The sequence below is a fragment of the Sphaerodactylus townsendi genome, linkage group LG08 (genome assembly GCF_021028975.2).
Source record: "Sphaerodactylus townsendi isolate TG3544 linkage group LG08, MPM_Stown_v2.3, whole genome shotgun sequence".
In the NCBI taxonomy this organism is placed as follows: Eukaryota; Metazoa; Chordata; class Lepidosauria; order Squamata; family Sphaerodactylidae; genus Sphaerodactylus; species Sphaerodactylus townsendi.
Window position 1 is genome coordinate 50096341 of NC_059432.1, and position 21387 is coordinate 50117727.

The 21387-nt window shown below is 41.6% G+C and overlaps 1 protein-coding gene across 1 annotated transcript; it reads left to right on the forward strand.

Annotated features, from left to right (window-relative positions):
* The first annotated feature begins 770 nt into the window (after positions 1-770).
* On the forward strand, positions 771-21387 carry RGS10 (regulator of G protein signaling 10). The gene is made up of 5 exons (XM_048504852.1): positions 771-1013; positions 6518-6636; positions 9535-9621; positions 13823-13966; positions 17140-21387. Exons 1-5 carry the CDS (start codon positions 965-967, stop codon positions 17284-17286), a joined length of 546 nt encoding a protein of 181 aa, XP_048360809.1. The 5' UTR covers positions 771-964; the 3' UTR covers positions 17287-21387.

Sequence of the window (21387 nt, forward strand, 5' to 3'; positions counted from 1 at the left end):
CCAATGTCCTGGTGCAAAAAAAAATTTGGTCGTGGTGGAGTGGCCGCCCATTGGGGTGGGGGCATCCAACTCAGGTTTTGCCCAGGGCTACAGTTTGCCCAGGGCTGCCTCGTTACACCCCTGCCCACCAGGTGCCATTGGGAGCTCACATGCAGGATGTGAAAGCAATGGCCTTCTGCGGCTGTTGCTCGCGAGCATATACATGAGTGAGCTAATGAATTTCCAGCAATTGAACTGTCTTACTCTCCAGTCCACTGATATGACCTATACATTCCTATATGACACTCACTGAAATGCAGATGAGATTACAATTACATGCACAACCAGCACTTCATTTTTTAAATTCTGATTCCATATGCTGTCTCTCTCTACAATTATACGAAATCCTTAGAGACGATAGGAATATTGCAGTGTCCAAATCCATTCCAATATGTTAATTTAAAAACCATTATTTCAGTTTCTTCTTATGCTTCTTTTTCATTTCTGTGCTATAGTAGGTCTCATTGGACAGGCTTTTATTGTAGCGGGAGAACCATTGCTTTGTGGCTGCTTAGCAAAGTGCTTTTTAATTGCCTGAGACAATTAAACATCAGTTCAGTTTGCCTTCTTCTTGGCAATTCAGAATGCCCGTGCAACGAGCCGGGACCCGGGTCGTTTGGACAGGCCACAGAATAAAAGCACCTCCCAACAGGCAAGCACAAGAGAGGCGCCCTAGAGCGCGCCGCGCCATTTGCCAGCGCCACTTTCCTTCCCGCCAAACTCAAGGCGGGGCAAACCTGCAACTCCAGACACCCTCTTCGGGGATGTCCCCTCTGTTCCAACCTCGCTGACGGGCCGCCAGAGGGAGGGAGCGCTAAGCGGCGCGCCAAACGCCTCCCAAGAAGGCTGGGCAGGCGCGGGCCGGGAAGGGCACGCAGTGGCATCTGGCTCCTCTTGGCCACGCGTCTGCGCCCGCCGGTGAAAGATGTTCAACCGCGCGGTGTCCCGGCTCAGCAGGAAACGGCCGCCTTCAGGTGAGGGCTTTGGGGTGGGGAGTGAGCACCAAAGGCAGGGAGCGAAGCCCCTGGAGCAGTTCTGCAGCGCGGTGATGGAGCAGTTCTGCAGCGCAGTGTTGGCATCCCGGGGCGTCCAGGCTGAGCTTTGCAGGTTGCGTTTTTCTGCAAAGTTTGGGAGACTTTGCATGTTCTTGTTATTTTTTAGGAACTCACTTGTGCTGAAAGGCAGCCAGGCAGGTTATTTTCCCTTTCTGCTATGGCTGTTGCTTCCCAGCTCTGCAAACCCCCCTCCTTTCAAAAAAGACAGTCACTGCAACTTCTCGTTTGCTCCCCGAAAAGCAAGAGGAAGTGAGCAGTCGAAAGAGGAAGACTTGACGTTTGGGTTTGACTGTCTGGCTTGCGGGTTGCTTGAACATTTTTTTTAAAAGAGAGACAGGGAGAGATACTTTTTTGGGGGGAGGAGGGAGCTGGATGCTGTGAAATAAGGAAGATCTGCTTGCCCTCCTCTTTTCCTTTGGAGTTATGTTAAAATAAAAAGCATCTGGAACTGTGTGGTGGAAGCCCAAGTTCTGCTTCCAGATGTGTGTATCTGCCCACTCTTCTCCCTTATGAGTCAGAGGCCGGGCTGCTGCTGCTGGAGTTGCAGGATATGATTACGAGGGAGTATATCATGAGAAGAAACTCTGTTCAGTATCCAGGAGAAAGGTGCCAAATGCCATCAACTGGATGTCTCTTTGAGCATTCATTCAATGGAATTTGTTCCTCATACATTTCAACCAAATAGAATTCTGGAAGCTCAGCACATCTGAAAATCAACTTTGTAATATAAGAAAATATTTAGCGAAGGAAGAGCAGATTGCTGTGGAAATGAAGAAATTCTACCTTGTTGACACAATTAAATGTCCACATGATATTCAGTAGTATTTTTGGCATGATACTATTAGCATCCATTTTAAAAAAAATGCCTGCACCAAAACTTGGAAAATCCATCTTATTAAATATTTAGACTCACCTTCTCTTCCCCATCAAAGTTTCTATTTATATGACATTTTAAGAGATTTGTAAACTTGGTGCAGAATAGAGATATTTGGTAATACTTTTTGTAGCATCTTCTTATTGTGATTATGAAATAATTGAAATAATTATGAAATAATTGAAATAATTAGCATTTTTAAAAGACAGCTGATGCTCCACATTCATAAATGTGGAAGTCTAGAATTACTGTTTCTTACTAGTATTACTGTTCTGGTTTAGAAAACATATTTGCTTACGTTTATTATATGTTCGCCCGCATTACATAAAATGGCAGTGCAACACATAACGCATAATGGAACATACCCATAATTAAAAATAGCCCCAGTTCAAGTGGAAGTGGAAGTAAAAAGGACTTCGGGTATTTCTAGTGTTCCTATTTGCTGGATAAGCAAAAGGGGGGAATGTAATAGCTTGAAATGGACTGATCAGAACTGATCTTCCTGCTCTACCTTTTCATGTTATTTTCTTTCCTTGAGAGATATTTGCTTTATATTCGGGTTACAAATATAATACATAAACAACTTTTTTGAGTTATGAATGCTTCTAGAAGTATAGCATCAATGAGAAACTACATTATATGCAAATATTTACCAAAACAAAATTGATGTGCTTTCCTCCCATGATATAGCACAGAATGCTTCTACCCCAGGATTTTTTCCTGGAATTGATTTTATTGTGTTGTGCAGGTGCATTTTTTGAGGCACAGTTCAAAGAGACCTGGCTTAGATATAAAGGCCTGAATTTTAAACAATATTGCATGAGAATTACAGGGGTTGGGAGAGTTTGAAAGTATCCCTAGTGCAGGAGTCCCCAAACTTTTTGAACCTATGGGCATATTTTGAATTCTGACACAGGGTGGTGTGAACAACCACAAAATGATCATGAGGTATGTCATGTGAAAGGAAAAACCAACTACACACACATACACACACACACACAGGAAATACAAGGGCAAGAGATAAGATGAGTAATTCTTAAAAACACACTTGGAAAGAGGAGTCAGAGAAAGAATAAAACCAACAGTATACTGGCACCTGTCATCAAAATGTTTTAATCTGCATGGCCAATCTGATTCAAATAAACAATTTGAAACCCTCCTGGGTAGGGGCCCTATTTGGCCCCATCCACTCTCCAAAAAATACTTGGTGGGCACCAGAAAATGTGTTATACTCTTTTCAACAAAAATAATTAAGTAGAATTGTAACTTCATCCACCCCGTGTTTGGCCATCTTAGTTTTAGAATGCACCGCTTCGGTCCTATTGCTTACCTAGTGGGTGCTATGGTGCCTGCGGGCACCACATTGAGGAGCCATGCTGCAAGGCAGCTCAGCAAGAGATACTTTAGTTTATGCATTGTGGAAAAATATTTGGCCAGGTTTTCCCAATTGGCCAGGTCTTACCTTATTTTTAAATGAGATTCCTATGAATAAATGACTCTTTTAATTTTGTAGAGAATATTCCCTCACACCCCTCCCCAATCTCCCCCCTCAGCCTAAACCTAGACAGTTATTGACCCACTCTTGAAATTCATATGAAAATAGTGTGGTAGAACTTGGAATTTAAATGTATTTATTATTGCAATTTTTCTTGATGTTTTCCAGCTTTAGAATAGCAGCTTTTGTAGATAGAGGTTGTTATCTGTCTCTATAATCTTTTCTCTAGGCCAAAGATATTTTCAGTCTTGCTTCATGTGATCTGTTCCAAGTGCTTTAGTATCTTTGTTTTTGATTTCTAGATTTTTTCATACTTATCAGTATCTTGAAATCTGATGTACAAAGTGGTCATATTTTCAATGGATATTTTTTTGTAGTTACATTTGTTTAGATTGCAATCAGCAATAGATTGTTTTCCCCAAAGAATTTGACAGATGTTGCAAATTTAGTGTCTCAGGGCAATTAAACTAGCATGTAAATAGTCTGCATAAAATAGTTGGATATTATGAAAAAAGAGAAAATATGGAAGAGTACAGGGGGGACAAAAGGGAATCCTGATGCACTAAGTGAGACAAATCTCAACTGGTTGATTCTGCTTCCTTGAAGGATTTCTTTGTGTCCAATCAGACAAAAAACCCTGGAACCACAAAACGGCTACTCCTCTTCCCCAACTGTGTATTCTGATGATTAAAGGAATGCTTGACTGTATCAAAGGCATCTGATAGGTCCCCAGGCATGACTGCCCCATCCAACTGTAGATAAAGGTGGTTCACCAGTTCTATCAGAGGTGGCTTGGTTCTGATCACAGACCTGAAACAAGACTGAAATGGGTGAAGGATAGATGTGTCATCCAGGAACCACTGAAGCTATTCTGCTATCACAAATGCCTATTACTAAAATTGCATATTGGAGATAAGCCAAATATAATTTCTTGCACAACTTCTGGCTATAGATGAGAAGGAACACATCTCTTTTTATTTTAAAATAGTTTGAGTCGATCTGATATAGAAAAAAAAAGGTTGGAAAACCACTTTCTAGGAAAGAAGCAATGGGAGGGTAGCTGGGAAACACTATGACGATCTGGTCCACTTTAGGAGCCTATGATTTGAAATTACTGTTTTAACAGAGCCAATCTGTTAAAATCTCACCAGTATATTATCTTCTCCTGTTGCTTTCTCCATTGGATACTATAATGTTAATTAGAGCATATGGGGTTATACATGTTTGTATAGTTGTACAGTTCTCACAGAGGCAAGCTTCAAACTAATTTTCAAATGTACAGTAAGAAGAAATGTTTAGTGTACAGAAGTTTGTAATTTCCGGACAGGCACAAAAAACTCCATAGATATATTTTTCTCTGCCTTGTATTTCTTACAGCAGTGCTGTTTTGGGAGCATCCTACTCGGCAGTTCCCCTCTGCATTGCTTTGCTGCAGTGTTTCCCAAAACTTTATATTACCGGTATCTGTTGAGAAAGATCCCAGACAGAGTGTCTTCGGGCTCTGTGTTGATACAAAGATTTGCACTGCCTGCATTTGTACCATTTTTCTTACTTCAGCTTCCGCACTCACCCTCCCCTCAATTCATGAAAGGGCTTTTCAGATTTTTAAAATATTGGTAATTAACAGATTGCTATAGAATTATATATAGATATTGATATAATTATTGAGCCAATGGGGTGTAGTGGTTAAAGTGTTGGACTAAGATCTGGGAAACCCAGATTTGAATGCCCACTCTGCCAAGGAAACTTGCTGGGTGACTTTGGGCCAGTCACTCTCATCCTCGACTCTGGCAAATGTTTGGATGGATGACCTCTAAGGCATACCAAGAGTGTGATGCAGAAGCAGGCAATGGCAAGCCACCTCTGAGTGTCTCGTGCCTTGAAAACCCCATGGGTTCTCCAGAAGTCAACTGTGAATGGCAAGAAAAATAGAATTATAATGTGATAATAATCTTTTTTTAAAAAATGCTGTATTGCTATAGTCATTTTCCCTGTTAAAAGCCCTTTGTTTGCAGAAGGGGGAATGGTGGACAAAGAGGGGCTAAGATAAGGAAACTTTATGTAAACTACTATGTGGTCACTGTTGTATCAAAGAGAGTTGCCCAGAGAATTGTCTCCAATTGGAATCAGCCATAGTTCATAACACCTTTCTATTCATATGATTTAACTTCTTGACTCCAGTGGTTATTTCCCCTTCCCCTTCCCTAACAAATTAAGCCACTTTTCTTAATCTCAGAAATGCACACATGCCTGCAATCCTAAAACCTTAGCCTTGGCATCTTACCAACAGTTGGCTCATACCATTCAAGTGGGTGATCTAAACCAGCCAGCAGCAATATCAATTCCAGAAATAAGTTGTCACTATTTTATAGCCAAGCCAGTTGAAAATTCATGTCACTGTAACAAAAGAAATGAACTTGGATCAAACATCAGCACTCCTTTTTAATTGTTTGTAAGTTACTTCCTTGAAATTCTTGTTTCTTGTGGTCAGTATGAATTTAAACTTGTTTCATCTTCTAGGAATTGATGCTACGTTCTAAAAATGTGCAATAGTTTTACAGCCTTTAATACATATCTATTAATCAAGAGTCTGTCAGTAGCATGGGCCATGAAAATTGTATACTTCTCCCATAATAATCCTTAACTCTCTACTGCTTCTGTTATTGCCATTGGCTAGTGTAGTGTGACGTCACAGAGGACATTTATTAGTCTTGTGAATCAGTTGCTTAACCTTAGGTTTGCTACATGATACCCAGTAGCCAATCCAGCCACTATTTACTGCTCTGCTTGCTCCAAAGCATTTTTTGCAGGCCTTGGAAGCAATGGAAGAATTGAGTTTATTCTGAATTCCAAAATTCAAGGGCTGTTTTGAGCTAAATGAATGGTCACAGAAATGTATTTACTCCATTGGCTTACAGATGGGCACTTTCTTAATACAGGTTGACTGAACATCTTGGATCCTTTTGCCAGGAGCAAAGAAAGATAGAACACTGGTGGATATAAAGTAGCACTCATATGCAAAAATAATTTTACTTAACGTTTTGTCTTTTTCAGAAATAAATGACAGTGACAGCAAGCCAAGCAGCAGCCACCAAAGTCTAAATGGCACCACAAGATGGGCTACATCGCTGGAAAACCTACTGGAAGATCCAGAAGGCATCAAAAGATTTAGGGTCTCTATCAGAAATATTATTGTCCCCATAAAAGTTAAATAATGTTTCCAGACAGTTCATTGCATATATGAATTGTTGAATGGTGTTGTGTTGTAATGTTATGAGATAGTAAGACTACTGAAATAATTTATTCCGTTGGTTGTGGTGGGTTTTCTGGGCTGTGTGGCTGTGGTCTGGTAGATCTTGTTCCTGACGTTTTGCCTGCATCTGGGGCTGGCATCTTCAGAGGTGTATGACAGAGAGAAGTCTGTTATACACTGTGTCCAATGTATTCTGTGTTTACCCTGTGGATGTGTGCCTGCAATATATGGTTTGTGGGAACAGTCAAAATAATCAGGCTTCTTTCTGGCATAGTTCATATTGATGAGAGTATGCAATCTTATCTGAAAAGAAGCTTAAATCGGAACTCAAACCCACTTAAAATTATTGCATATATTGGGGCTGTAAATAGACCCAAAGGTATGGAAACCAGTTCCATAGCTGTCACTTCTGCATATTCTTGTTGGCCGCTGCAAGTAGCGTAGATGTTCTTCATGGTTGGTTTCCACACAGCCCAAATGTAACGAGATGAGGAAGCTATTTATCCCATTTTGGGGAAGAACTTTGCACAGGGCTCTTCCCCGAAACGGGTTCAGCTCCTTATATTTCCCTCAACCCAGGTTTTGAAAAAAAATGCTACACTAGAGATCTTTTGGGAGAAACCAAAGGAGCTACAGCAACCTGGACTGCTTGCAGTCTTTCTGGAGGGGTGAAATCTTCAGTGTGAAGGCAAACAGGGCAAACTGGGTTCATTAATAATGTGTTACACATTGTTAATAGTGTGCTGTGCAGAAACCACAATGGCTATGGGATAGCCCAAACCTAAGCCCTCTATGTCAGTGTGCCAGTGATTGGTGCAGTTACTATTCCTTGGAATCCAGTTACAACTCACTAATCATGGAATAGTATGCCAGTGTCCACCCTCATGTCAGTCATATATGGAAGCAGCCAGTACTAGCATAGGACCCTTTGGCCTGCAGCCACTTATGAATAGAACACAATAGGAAAAGGGATGAAGAGAACATAGGCTGTCCCCCCACTGTAAAGTGGGTGGTAACATGGAGGAACCCTAGGGCAAACACAGTCCCAGGAGCTCCACTGAAGTGGATTCAAGTCTTCTCCTGCAACATCACTGCCTTTTGCAAGGCAGACACAGTGGAAGAAATCATAGCAATTCCCACCATATCACACACATGTCTCTGCTGCTCACTTGGTAAGCGGCAATACTGAAAGAATGCTGTGAATGAGAGAGGTCACCATGCCAACCATATGTGGTGTAGTGGTTGAGAACAGCAGACTCTAATCGGGTTTGTTTTTCTACTCAGAGACATGAAGCCTCTTGGGTGACTTTGGGCGAGTCACAGTTCTGTCAGAACACTTAGCCCCACCTTCCTTACAAGGTGTCTGTTGTGGCAAGAGGAAGGGATGCTGCTGTCAGACTTTTTAAAGGTTGAGAAAAGTGGGATCTAAAAATCAACTCTTCTTCTGCTGGTCAAACCACTATCTGTAGCTAAACAGTTTGCAATAGCATTATCTCCTTTTATGTCTAAGTCACAGCAGTTTCATTGTCAGGATTTCTGGCCATCCTAAACTGTTCAGGAACACACACTGTAGGACTGTGCTGTTACAATGCAGTTGTGAACAGAATAAGAACCTTGTACCTAAGCCCACTGAATTTCAGTAGACATAGAAGGGTATTACTGCTTAGAGGTTATATTAGCATTAATAATTTCATCAACATTAGTGATTACTTAAGATGTCTTAATATAGTCATCTGGGAACCATCAGATATTATGGCCCCTTGCGGCAGCCAGGGCTCAGATTAGATGTAACAGTAGCATTAAAAGAAATGCAGAATTCAAATAAGATCTTGGTCCTGTGGTCCTTTGAATAACATGAACCACTTAGAGGGATGTGTGATGCTTTTAAAATTCTTGGAAGCCGTGCAAACTTTTTTGAAAGTGACATATCTCAAAAGTAAAATAAAAAGTTCTGTTTTCTTTATTAGATAGTTAAATATTGATGTTACATTTTAAACTATCCTTCATTACAAGAAGGATGTTTTTGTTTAAACATTTTCTAGATAGTAAAGAATTGGGAGGGTTGGTTCAACCTAATTTACTGGAAAGTACAATTATATTTTTAAAAACTTTTCTTTGAAGCACTTTGAGTTCAGGAAACACTGACATAGACTGGACTGTTGGGTGTCTTGCAAATATGATGAAAACTAGTCTGATAATATTAGACTGCATTTGAATATCCCCGCAATATAGTTGAGGAAGAATTTTATTTTTGGATTCTTTAAATTATATCTGTTAATTTGACAAAGGTAACAGGAATCCCAAACATTTTTGAGCCTGCAGGCCCTTGTGGAGTTGTGACACATCATGGTGGGCAGAGCCACAAAGTAGCTAATGGAGTCAGCCACACAATGGCTGCTGCAGTAGACCTTCAATCACTAAGTGAAGAGTTTTGAGCGATGGTAGCAGTGGCTGCCAAGTTAGCTCTTCAAAAATCTGTACAGCCAATCAAATGTCCAAAGGCCATTCAGAAGACTTGCTGGGCAAGCCTACCGGCACTGCACACTTTCTAAAAAGCATTATGTGGCACCAGGAAACATGTCTGTAAAGGCCATAGTATCCACGGGCACCCTGCTGGGCACTCCTGGTGTAAAAATTCACATATTTGTTAAATTATTGCCATTGTTACATAATCCCATTGTTACATAATCATATTGATTCAACTATTATGAAAAAAAATTATAGTTTTTTTCTCTCAGACAGCTTTCAGTCAAAAGTATAATGATAAAGGATGATTTGATGATGACATTATTATCTAACGGTTTGTTTTTTCCTTCAGGAGTTTTTAAAAAAAGAATTTAGTGAAGAAAATGTTTTGTTCTGGCTAGCATGTGAAGAGTTTAAGAAGATACAAGATAAAAAACAGGTATTGTCTTCAAACCAACTTGTCACCAAAGATTCCCTTATAGTCTGGGGGCATAAGTATGTGTGTTAGTTCAGCAGTGGAATCAGCTGCCTAGGGAGGTGGCAAGCTCCTCCTCTGGCAATCTTCAAGCAGTGACTAGATAAATACTTGTCAGGGATGCTCTAGGCTGATAACTGCACTGAGCAAGGAGTTAGACTAGATGGCCTGTAAGGTCCCTTCCAACTCTATGGCTGATTATACAATGACATTCTGCCCCACAGCAAGTGTATGGTTCCTGCGGAGAAATATTTTTGTACTGACATCATTAGAGTTGCATCGCTGAGATATTGGGCATCGCGCAGTTTGCAAGAGCGGTGAAACCATGACTTTTCCCTTTCACAGCAGAGTTTCTCTGTTTCCAAATTGCTGCAGTCCAAAGGCAAGATGATGGTTGCCTGTTTTGTTTCTCTAAAGCCCTCTAAAGGTTATATCAATATTACTTATATTGATATTGTTGAGGCTACTTTTAGTTTTTTTTGCATTTTTAGGGAAAAGCTGACTGTGGATCCCTAAAAGGAGTGGGGGGTAGACCGTCTGCCCCTCAGGATCCATAACTGGCTTTTCCTTAAAAATGTAAAAGCAATGAAAAGCAGCCTCAATCTATATAAGCAGTATCAATATTACCTTTAAAGGGTAATATCTTGCTTTTCGAGTGGGGGCAGGCATCAGACAGTGGGACTCCTCAAGTTTAAACAGGGAAATGTGAAGAGACCCTACTGCAACAGGGGCTAGGTGTGCTGCAGAAAGTGCTCTGTACATGATTGGGCTATGATTTCCAACATACCTGTCAGCTGTACTTCGAAAATGTGAATATATTCTAGAAGTGCATTGAAAACAACACACTTTCTTGTAGTTATAAGTAGGGGTGGCGGTTCGGCTCGGCCGACCCTGTGGGTTGGGCCAAGCCACATGGTGTTGGGGGGGGGTAAGGCGTTGCTTGCCCGAGCCTGTGCCCCTGAACCTCAGCCGCTCCGAGCACATGGGGTTCGGAGCGGCAGTTTGCTCGAACCGCGTTGGCCCGAGCCGGGAAAAAACCCCATCCTGCGCGCACAGGTCAAGCCCTGAAAGGGCAGCCCGGGTGGGATCCCACCCCCCCCAAAGAAAAAACCACACACAAGACGAGCCCTGCAAGGGTAGCGTGGGCGGGATCCCCCCCCCCAAAGAAAAAACGTTCGCGAGATCGCAGACACACACACACACACACACACTCCATTCATAACAAAAACACAAGCCGGGGAAGGGAAAACGGGAAACTCCACCACCTAGATGGCAAGAATCGCAGGGGACACACACACACGCGCGCACACACACACACACACACACACACACACACACACACACACACACCCTCCAGTGCCCCACTCCATCCCCCCCCCCACCAAATAACCCCCCTCCACCCCAAAAATCCTTCAGGCACACTCCATTCATTCATAACAAAAACATAAGTGGGGGAAGGGAAAACGGAAAACTCCACTACCTAGCCAGCAAGAATCGCGGGGTGGGGGGACACCGACACGCACACACACACCTCTGGCTCCCCACTCCATCCACCCACCAAATAGCCCCCTCCAACCCCCAAAATAGACCCCACTTACCCACTTGCTGCTGCTTCTGAGAGCTACGATGACTAACTGTGAATGGAGTCAGTGAGAGCAGTAGCAGGCCCTAGGGCAGTGATGGTGAACCTTTTCGAGACTGAGTGCCCAAATCAATATGAAAACCCACTTATTTATCGCAAAGTGCCAATGCGACAATTTAATCTGAATAACCCCCTCAAGCAGGGGCCAGGCTGGTGTAGCCTCCAGCAAGTCCCACATGCGCTGCTCTGCGCCTCTCTAGCATCTCTGCCGTCTCTGCCCCACCCCCTCCCAGGCAGCAGCCACCTGGAGCACAGGCACCAGGCCTGCCAGCCGAGTCCTCCATGCTCACTGAGGTGCACGCACATCAAGTCCAGCGGCCCAGGCCAGCCTAGATGTTTGTGTGTCTGGGGGGCAATTCCCCCCCCCACATGACGAACTCTGTGCACGTGTGCCCACAGAGAAGGCTCTGAGTGCCACCTCTGGCACCCGTGCCATAGGTTCGCCACCACTGCCCTAGGGCACCATTACTACTACTGCTGAAGAACTGCTGGAAAAGAAAACCAGAACAACGAATCCCCTCCAAATTTCTGGGGGTGCCTCTGGGGGCGCATTTTTGGACCTATCCGTACCAAATTTTCAGGGTATCCTTAGAAGACTCTCATTATGATACTCCCCAAGTGTGGTGCAGTTTGGTTCAGGGGGGACAAAGTTATGGACCCCATCTACTATTAGCTCCCATTGGAAACAATGGGGGATAGGGACACCCCCTTTGTGGGTCCATAACTCTGGACCCCCCTACACCAAACTGGGGGGTTATCATTATGAGAGTCTCCTAAAGATACCATGAAATTTTGGTGCCGATACCTCTAAAAATGCACCCCCTGCAGGCCAAAATGCAAAAAAACACCCCCAAAATAAAAACGCACCCGAGAATCTCGGATGTCAATGCAAGTTCGGGTGTATCTGAGCCTGGCAGGCTCCGAACTTGGTGGATCTGACCCCATACACCCAAACTGGGCCCGAACCCGAACTGGAGCCGAATTTTTTTCCCCTCTACCAACCTTAGTTATAAGATATTAATTGATTATATGGGGGACTTTATGTAAGTTTCTCGTATTTAATTCAGATGCATGCCTCTTCATAGGTTAGGCACTGGACCCTGGCTTAAGTGGGAAAGAGACCCCACTTTCTGTGCATTTATTAGCAGTTTGATCTACTAGAGATGATAATGCTGATATCCCTGCCATAAAAAGTTTCATCTGCTAATTGCTTGTTTAGATCAAAGGCCTTTACTGCATAATGGCAGGATGAAAAATTGGCCATTTTAAGTAGGGAAGAGAAGCAGTCTTCCTGGGGAAAGGGATACCTTCACTTCTGCAGACATATTGCATAGAGCACTTAACTATTGCATCTGGCATTATAGCTGCAAAAAAATCACATTTTTCAAAAAAATATTGATGTTTGAATCTGGGAAGTTTCATAACTCCAATCTTGAAGTGTGACCTTACCATCAATTAGCAACAACTGTGTTCTTGTTGCACTACTAACTGGTTGCCTGGCAACGTCTAATGACATCCATCTACCATGACAGTCTATTAGCCAGTACAAGGTACATTTCTGCATTTAAAAAAAATTGTATGTTATCACCAGGAGCAACAAAAATATATGTTTCTCCAGCATGAACCCATCTTCTGTTCAAAAGATTCTCTAAGAATTATGACTGTGGAGCATGCCCAGTATTTTAATCAGACTGTTGCATTAGTAGGAGCCAACAATGAGAATTGGTTTAAGTAGAGAGAAATATGAAGTAATCACAGTTTGAGGAGTGTGAAGACAAGATGAAAGTTGCAATCTGGCACCCATATGGTTGTTCAGGCAAAAGGTCAGGTGTGGAGCCAGCAAGTATATACCAGGAGGAGACACACAAGCTAACCAGGCTGTAATTTGACCGCCATTACTCTGTTCTAGTGAAAGTTTTGCCTCTTTCAAATAATTCTACTGTGGAACAGTTGTTGCCTGTGCAGATCCCAGTAGGATACTAAATCTGGTTCATCAGTGTGATTGTATTAGTGATGAAAAATGTCAAGAAGAAGTGCTGGAATCCATAAAAAATACCCCTGGAGCATTAAGGACCTCACTGACATTTACTGCTTGAGCTTAGAAAAATGCATAATCTACTTTTTACTCTACACATGTTTTTTTCTTCGATGAATAATATCTTCATGTAGTAAAAATGTAATAGATGAAGAGAATGTTTATGGGGAATCACTAGGACCCTGACACTGGCCTCTGAGGAAAGAACAGGAAGTTACAGCTAAATAGATTTGGATTAGATATCAAGAGAAGCTCCCTAATATCTAGAATTTTTAATTTAAGAAACAAGGTGCATGTGGGAGTTGCTGAATCCTTTTGCTGTAAAGGCCTTTCTCACTTACTGCATTTCCCAAAAGGTTTTGTATTTATTTATCCTGAAAATGTATGATTTTTAAGGACACTTATGTACACATGTATCTAATAACAATACGGTAAATTTGTTTCACTAAATAAATGCTTGCTTAGTAAAGCTGTCCTTCCCTTCACAGATGCAAAAAAAGGCAAATGAAATTTACATGACTTTCCTGTCAAGTAAAGCTTCTTTTCAAGTCAATGTTGAAGGGCAGTCCCGTTTGGATGAATCAATATTAGAAAAGCCTCATCTTCTGATGTTTCAGAAACTTCAAGACCAGGTAAAGTTTTGAGATTGAAGAACTGGCCACGAAGAGCAGGAATGGACAGGAAGAGAGACCACACAGGGCAAATGAATCAAGGCAGAGCTTATTTATTTACTTGGTAAATCTTTATGCCCCACCGCCCCTCCAGAGGCTTCTGTCCAAGTGGTTCCTCTCCTCCCCAAAAATCCTTAAACCGTGTCTGTAAAACAAAAATGACTCTGTTGCAAATAAGTTGTTACCCAACTTTTAAAAAAAATTGAAATGATCTTACGATTAGAGTTGCTCAAATATTATATGTGAAGGATTCTTAGCAGTTAAAAATCAAAGTATCAGACAGACCAGTCTATGGGGGAAAGGGGTGGTAGGCAGTGTACAGTGATAGTGCAGGTGTATCATGTCTACAGAGGTTCTTAGCAGCATGGCAAGGTAAATTAAAATTAAACTTACTTTCCTCTCTGAAAGAGCCCTATCCAGCCCAATGACCTATGCCTGCTTTATTTCTGAGGCAAGTCGAGTCAGCAAAAGGGACATTCCTAAGCTGGAAACTTGAGAAAACTCACTAAAGTTGGCTCTGCCCCCGCCGGCACGGGCTCTTGTGGTGTAAGTGCCTCTTACACCGCATGGAATGGCATTGATGCTGATGCTAGTTCCACATCCTCTCCCCACCGCCCCATGGACTGCACTGTAAATTACATATAGCTGTAAGGAAACAAAGTAACTACCCCCCCCCCCAAAAGAGGCCGTTCAACTCTCAAACTCCTGAGAATTAGGAGAAAGTGAGGGACAGGGTGAAGGTAGGCCTTTGGAGCAGAGGCGGGGCTACCGGGGGGGGTGCGACAGGCACCGGGCGCATGGTTTTGGGTCATGTGGGAGATGCAAAATTCCCCCCAACCTCTTCCCAAGGCCCCTCCTCTGCCCCCCGGGTGCCCCCCCTTCCCACATTTACCTTAGTTCCTTTCCTTTTTCTATAACTTTTTCAGGCTGAAAAAATGGCCTGTTCACAGTACAGGCTAAAAACGGTCTGAGGAACTACAGTTCCCAGGAGATCTGGGGGCTCACAAGGTCTCCTGGGAAATATAGTTCCCATCAGGCTGTTTTTAAGCCTGAACTGTGAATAGGCCTTTTTTTCAATCTGAAAAAGTTCTAGGAAAAGGAAAGGAACTAAGGGAAGGGGTGAGGGGGGGCACTGTGGGGGGGGGGCGCAACAGGGGGCCATGGGGGGGGGAAGAGGATGACATCCTCAAAGAATTAGGACCTAGAAAGGCTACTTCTGGTCTGAAGAAATCCTAGAAATCCTGCCTTCCTCCTAGACTTTTCTACATTTCTCTTTGGACAGGGGTAGCACCATGGTTACACATCACTTCCAAGAGGTAGAGACAGAGGTGTGACTTAATTTTTCCCTCAATCATAGTTCATTTGGCACTGGGGGAGACTGCAAAACCCCATACCCATAACATCTTTCCAGTATCCCAAAACAACATGTTGGCCCAAGTTCTTATCGATCCTGAGACTAGTCTTCTTCTTTGTCAGTGTTGTAGGTGTTTATCAGGTGTGTTCTCAGTCTTCATGCTAGGTCAGCAATCAGCAGTACATTCTGGAACTTTTCAATGATGAGCTTCAGGCTGACATTCAAGGAACAGTACTCTTGCTTGTGCATGCTAACAGATGGGGCGGCTTCGCCCCCTTATGTATGAATCCCAGTCCTGGTTGTCATTGCACCCCCCAACTCCCTGCAGCTGCTGATCTTAGCTTTGTTGACAAAGTTGATATCCCAGTTGACTCACCAGTATCTGGGCTCCTTCAGCCAAATCCACAGATTTTCCCAAAGCCCTTTGAATAACCTCACAGAATAGGATAAAAAATCTAGAAACCCATGCTTCTCTTTACTCCATAATATAATGTAGGGTCAAACGCTATTGAGATCCTCTGATCTGAGGGTTCTTCTGTTGTAAAAATCCATGTGGAAAAGCTTTAGGCAAGTTTTGGGCAAGTTGCCTCTTTAGCAAAAGCTTTCTCTCAGTATCACGAGGTGCTTTTCCAGTGCTTACAGCTACTTGCAGTAGATGTTCCTTTTGGAATGCACAACAATCACTCAGTGCTGTATCATTGCACTCTCAGCTGAAGTCACAAATTCTAAAGGCAAACTACATAGAGTTTAAAGATAGAAGCTTTAACTTGGTGAATTCAGGGCCAAAAAGGTATCAGATTAACAGAATTTTGCATGCTGTAGAACAGTCTGAATAAATCCATATAGCTCCTATGCAGACTGGAGGTAAAGACAAATGACCAGCCCCACCTCCTTTTCTACACATAACCCCCCCCCCCCTCCACCTGAGTAACAAGATCTGCCTGTGTACCTTCAGTACAAAGGGTCTGTTAGAATATTTGACATCTGGGGCTGGAGCAGAATGGAAAAAGCGACAGGAAAGTTGATAAATCTATTTCCAAGACTGTCTAGGGGCATGGCAGTGCATCAGTGTCGTACACAGGAAATTGAATAACATAGAAAAAGAAAAATGAGATGTTATAATCAGAATGATTACATTCTTGTAGTGTGTAGACATTCCCATTCTATTTGTTAGAACTCCAATTATCCAAAACAACTGTATTTACCCATCTCGTGTTTTTTGGTGGTAGTTTCATGTTATTTATTTATATTTGTGGATATGCCATCTTACTAAATTAAATTCCAGTTGTGGAATTTCCCCCCAATCATTGCAAGATTAGACATGTTTTGTCAATACGATACCCTAAAGTATTCAGCATTATTTCTCTGATGGAGATCAACTCTGGCTGCCTGTAGAAAAAACAACAAAACTAAATACTGATCAAATTTATCAAATTAAGTACTCAAGATGAAAGATGTACTACAATATTATTTAAGGAGGGATTTCATAGACTTTTCAGATGCGCAGTCACTAGGAGATCTGGGTGACTCTTGAACTGATCATATTTTATTTGAAACAGTTGCTAAGAAGCAGCATCTATAGAAACAAAAGTGCTTAACTTACAGTATATTTTATAAATATGTTTGATTGTTGTTGTGGTGTTCCGTTAGGATGGTGAGGTGTTATGAGGTGTTCCAATTAGGGGGCTCATGAAATACCCCAGCTGTTGTAACCGTCTTGGTATTAACTCTTTCTTTAGAATCTATTTCATCTGTATATTAATTTTTCCCCTCCAACCAGATCTTCAGCCTCATGAAATATGATAGCTACAGTCGCTTCTTAAAGTCAGATATGTTTCTTAAACTGAAGCAAACTGAAGAACAGGAAGAGAATTCACCAGATGCTCAGACTGCTGCAAAAAGAGCTTCTAGAATTTACAACACATGATCCAAATAGTAACAAATGATATATTCCACTAGCCCTGTAATGAACATAAAATGGGTTCTCAAGAAGGGTCTCTGAGGTTAACACAAATGCAGTCAAAGCTTGGAAAACACAGGTTATGCAGTGCTTAAATTATAAACTCCTTGAATGATCAAATTGTTTTTGCACGATGTCTACTACTGAATCACCTTGCCCAAGGCTGTTAAAGCAAGGCCCAGGAACAACTGACAAGACTTGTATTGTGAGTAATCAGCAAAAAGAAGACTACAGTGATATTTCCCATCTGGTTTGGATATCCTTCTCAAAGGGGGGAGGGGGAGTATATCATAAGCATTATTATAATTTTGAAAGCAGAGACACTGTGTGGAAAAGACAGTGTCGTTGTTAGAAGCTTTCAAGAACCTAGTCTCAGTACAGTCATATCTTTTGTGCCTGAATTTTGGGTTCTTGGTAACAAAACTGAATTAAAAAGAGCTATTTTTTTCTCTGCTATTTTGAGAAATATATATTCTGCTCTCTAAGGAAAACACAAAAGCAGTGGAATGTTGATGTTGCCACTGCTTTTAAACCTTTTTTAGTAGGAAATCGTAGCTATTAAGAAAAGCAATCTTTGTTTTCCTCTTAATAAAGCACAAACTCTTTGCTGCTGCTTTCTAGTGGCTTTTATAGTACCGGCTTGCTATTCCTTGATTTTTAAATCTATTTGGGCTGGAAAGATTACCTATTTTTCCAGTGTGTCCTCATTGTTAAAGGTGATTACATTTTCTTCCTTGGAAATCAAACTTCCCAAGCAGTGGCTTTAACTTATTATATCACTTCTCATTCTAGAGTACTGTAGCTTCCTTTATGTGCTACAGTAGCTTTTTGCACATTCCTAAAAGCAACTCACAGCCAGTTTAGTGCTGTTAAGACATGTGTGTCAGACAACTTCAGAAGATTCTTTTTTCTGCACTCAAAATTCATTTGGGGATTTACCTACTATAGATAGTGCATCTATTCACTTTGCAATGTTTTCCAACTGTAATGTTTTCAACAGCAAGTATAAACAAGCTATAAGCTTTCCCAATTTCCCCATCCTTTTGAGTCCAAGAGATTTTATTTTTACTGTGTATATTCTATGTTTTTACATTTTTAATATTTTTCATGTGCTGCCATGGGGCCTTAAGATATAAACTAATTCTCCACCTCTTCATTTCCACCTGTTCACATTAACCCTTGTAATGTAAACATAAAGCCCTTATAGCATCTTGTTTTGGTTTCCAGCTTTTGTGACAAACTTGACAGTATTAAAGAAAAAACGGGTTGACAAATTTGGTAGGGACTACATGTCATCCAGTCCAATGCCTATAATTCCTCTATTGTAGAACACATCGCTCTATTTCTAAACAATTCAGTCGTTTCTACCTTGCACCTCTGGACACGATGCATCTACCTAAAGCTTCAATGTCATTCATTTGTAATTTATGAAATTGAATAATTTGGCAGTACAGAACTCTAAAAGCATGCTGACCACTTCCTACGCATAATCCATACACAAATTCAGGAAAAACCAGGTTCTGAAGATTTACAGCAGAAGCCAGCTATGCACAGGGCTCTTTGGCCAGTACTTATGCTGTGACAACCAGCTCTTGTTGCTGGAGCAGTTTTGTAATGTTTTTAAATTGACTTTTTAATAAAAAAGGAATGGTTTTTAATGACAATGGGATATATTTGAAAGGTACTTTATATGGACCTCCAATTGCATAGGAATGAAATACAAGTATAAACAAATCAGGCACAATACACTGTTTTGGCAGCTGGAATATCCCGTAAATGAGGTTATGATGAAGAGAAATCGTTTAGCTTCCAGCCTGAATTCTTGAACAGAAACTTCTACAAGAACTAAGAACAGGGAAATTAAAAGTTTCTAGGAAGGGTGGATAAGTGTTGAGACACACAGAAAGCCACTGGGGCTTGCATGGAACCTATGGAGCAGGATGGGTGACATGGCCCACCCACCCTAGCGGAGGGGAGGGAAGGGAGGAACAGAAAGCTTTGACAGTCACAAAGAAGATTTACATTGACTCAGTCTGTACATCAGTTTCTTCCATACTGTCTTCACGTTTTGTTGGTGCCAACAGATTTGTGAATGTTGTTCTGACTTGCACTGGTAGTGACTGAGTTTGCCTATGTTTGGAAACATTCCTGTTCCTTGCTTGGGAGGGGAAGAGCATTTTCCCATGTGCTGGAATAACCATGATATGAAACAGTAAGGCATCATTAAAACATTCAGATAAACCTCCATCCAAACAAGCTACTTTTTCCCTTTTCAGGTTGGAGTTGCTTCCAGACAGAAAAGCTTAACTGGCACAATTTTTTTGTATGTTTATGTTTTAAACTCGTTAATTTGATGCCAAATGACTACGCTGTTGTTAAATGTGAGAAGAGCAGATTGGCTGGCATACTGTATTTACAAGTTCTGCCATGTGTAGTGTAATTCCAACTCATATTTTCTCATTGTTTACTCTTTCTTCCTTTACGTGTGGCCCATATTGCTTGCCTGTACAATTTAGCTTTAGAATATTTGAAACTGTGGAAGGCCAGTGTGTTTCACAGAGTATTATTTCTAACAATGTGTTTTTTCTCACTATAATTTACCATGCAAAGGTATAGAAGTCTGTCTATAGCTTTTTTTTTAATGACACAAATCATTGCCTTTACAGCCACATCTGTCATATATATGAGGGGCGTGTGTGGGAGCTAGCAAAGCCTGTATCCATACATAGTTTCCTGATGTCATCCTGTACCAAAAAAAGCATTTGTAGGCATAGTAATCATTATTCCACAAACACAATAAGACTCATCCACAGTTTCTTCACAGAAGCATGCTTTATTTTGTGCTAGCACTAGAATTGTTGCACATGCATAATCTGTATTCCTTGCTCATTATCTAAATGTTATGCTAGTGCCTGATAGGCAGCAGTATCTCCTAGTCAGCTGACAATAGTGACCCCCTTGTGTACATTGCAGAGCAGCCGAGGTATACAAAGGAATGTTGTGCGTGAACCCTGAACTGCCAACCTTAATGTAGGGGAGAGCAAAACAAATTGTCTCCTCACCCCACAAATTGAGAATTCCTGCTTTCAGTGATGCAGGGAAGGGAGATGAAGTGCTAGCCATGTTTTGTTGGAGTGGATGCAGCAGCAGCAGCAGCAATGATTAGTCTGCTTCAAGTCTGTAACCCCTCTTTCTAGCAGCAGTAGTTACAACAGGTGGTTAGATAAAACGACCTTATGTTTTCGCACCCTTCACAGCAACTGTTGCAGAAGTTGAATGACTAGGAATTATCCAGTGCAGCACTTCCATTTGGAGTGAAAAGTCACTTGCTGGCAGTGAGGGGTGGGTGGGTTATGGCCTTTTGTGCACAAGTCATTTGCAGCTCTTTCAGGATGGAAATAAAGCATTTTATCCATGGAGTTCTAAATTGCTTCCCTCCCCCCCTTTAATTGTGGAAACATTTCCAAAACATTTTTTCTCCATTGTTTTACAGCGTTTCTTTTCACGTAAATGTTTCCATCCTGCCTTCCCTCACTGTGCGGTCATAACTAAAACTGCTGCCATTTTCCATGCCTCTGTGCCATCACCGAACTTTCACATCAGCACCATTTTTTCATGTCCCTCACCTCAAAAATTTTTTTGAAAATCCCCTCACGTTGGCCATGAAATGTTTAGAGGAGGTGAGTGTGGAGAAACATGGTAAAAATTAGGGGATTGAAAACAGTCTGGAAACATGTTTTAAGGCCTATGTTTTAAGCTGTAAGCTGTTCTCGCTTTTTCACGTTACTTTGTACAATCTTGGAGCACAGGTGGATTTAGATGCCTATTTTACCTCTAAGTATTTGGATAGTAATAAGCAATCAGGGAAGACCTGGCTATCAACTTAATGCTCTGATGAGGAGATTTCTGGGGCTCCTGGCTGATGCCCCCTGGGAACTGAATGCAAGTCTTTGGTCTAATCCAGCAAGGCAATTCTTAATCTCCGGAAGTTATCAAAATTGCATCTGTCCAGTATTCATTTGTTTATTTATTTAATTGTTAGTCTTTTAATAAATGTATAGTAGTGTC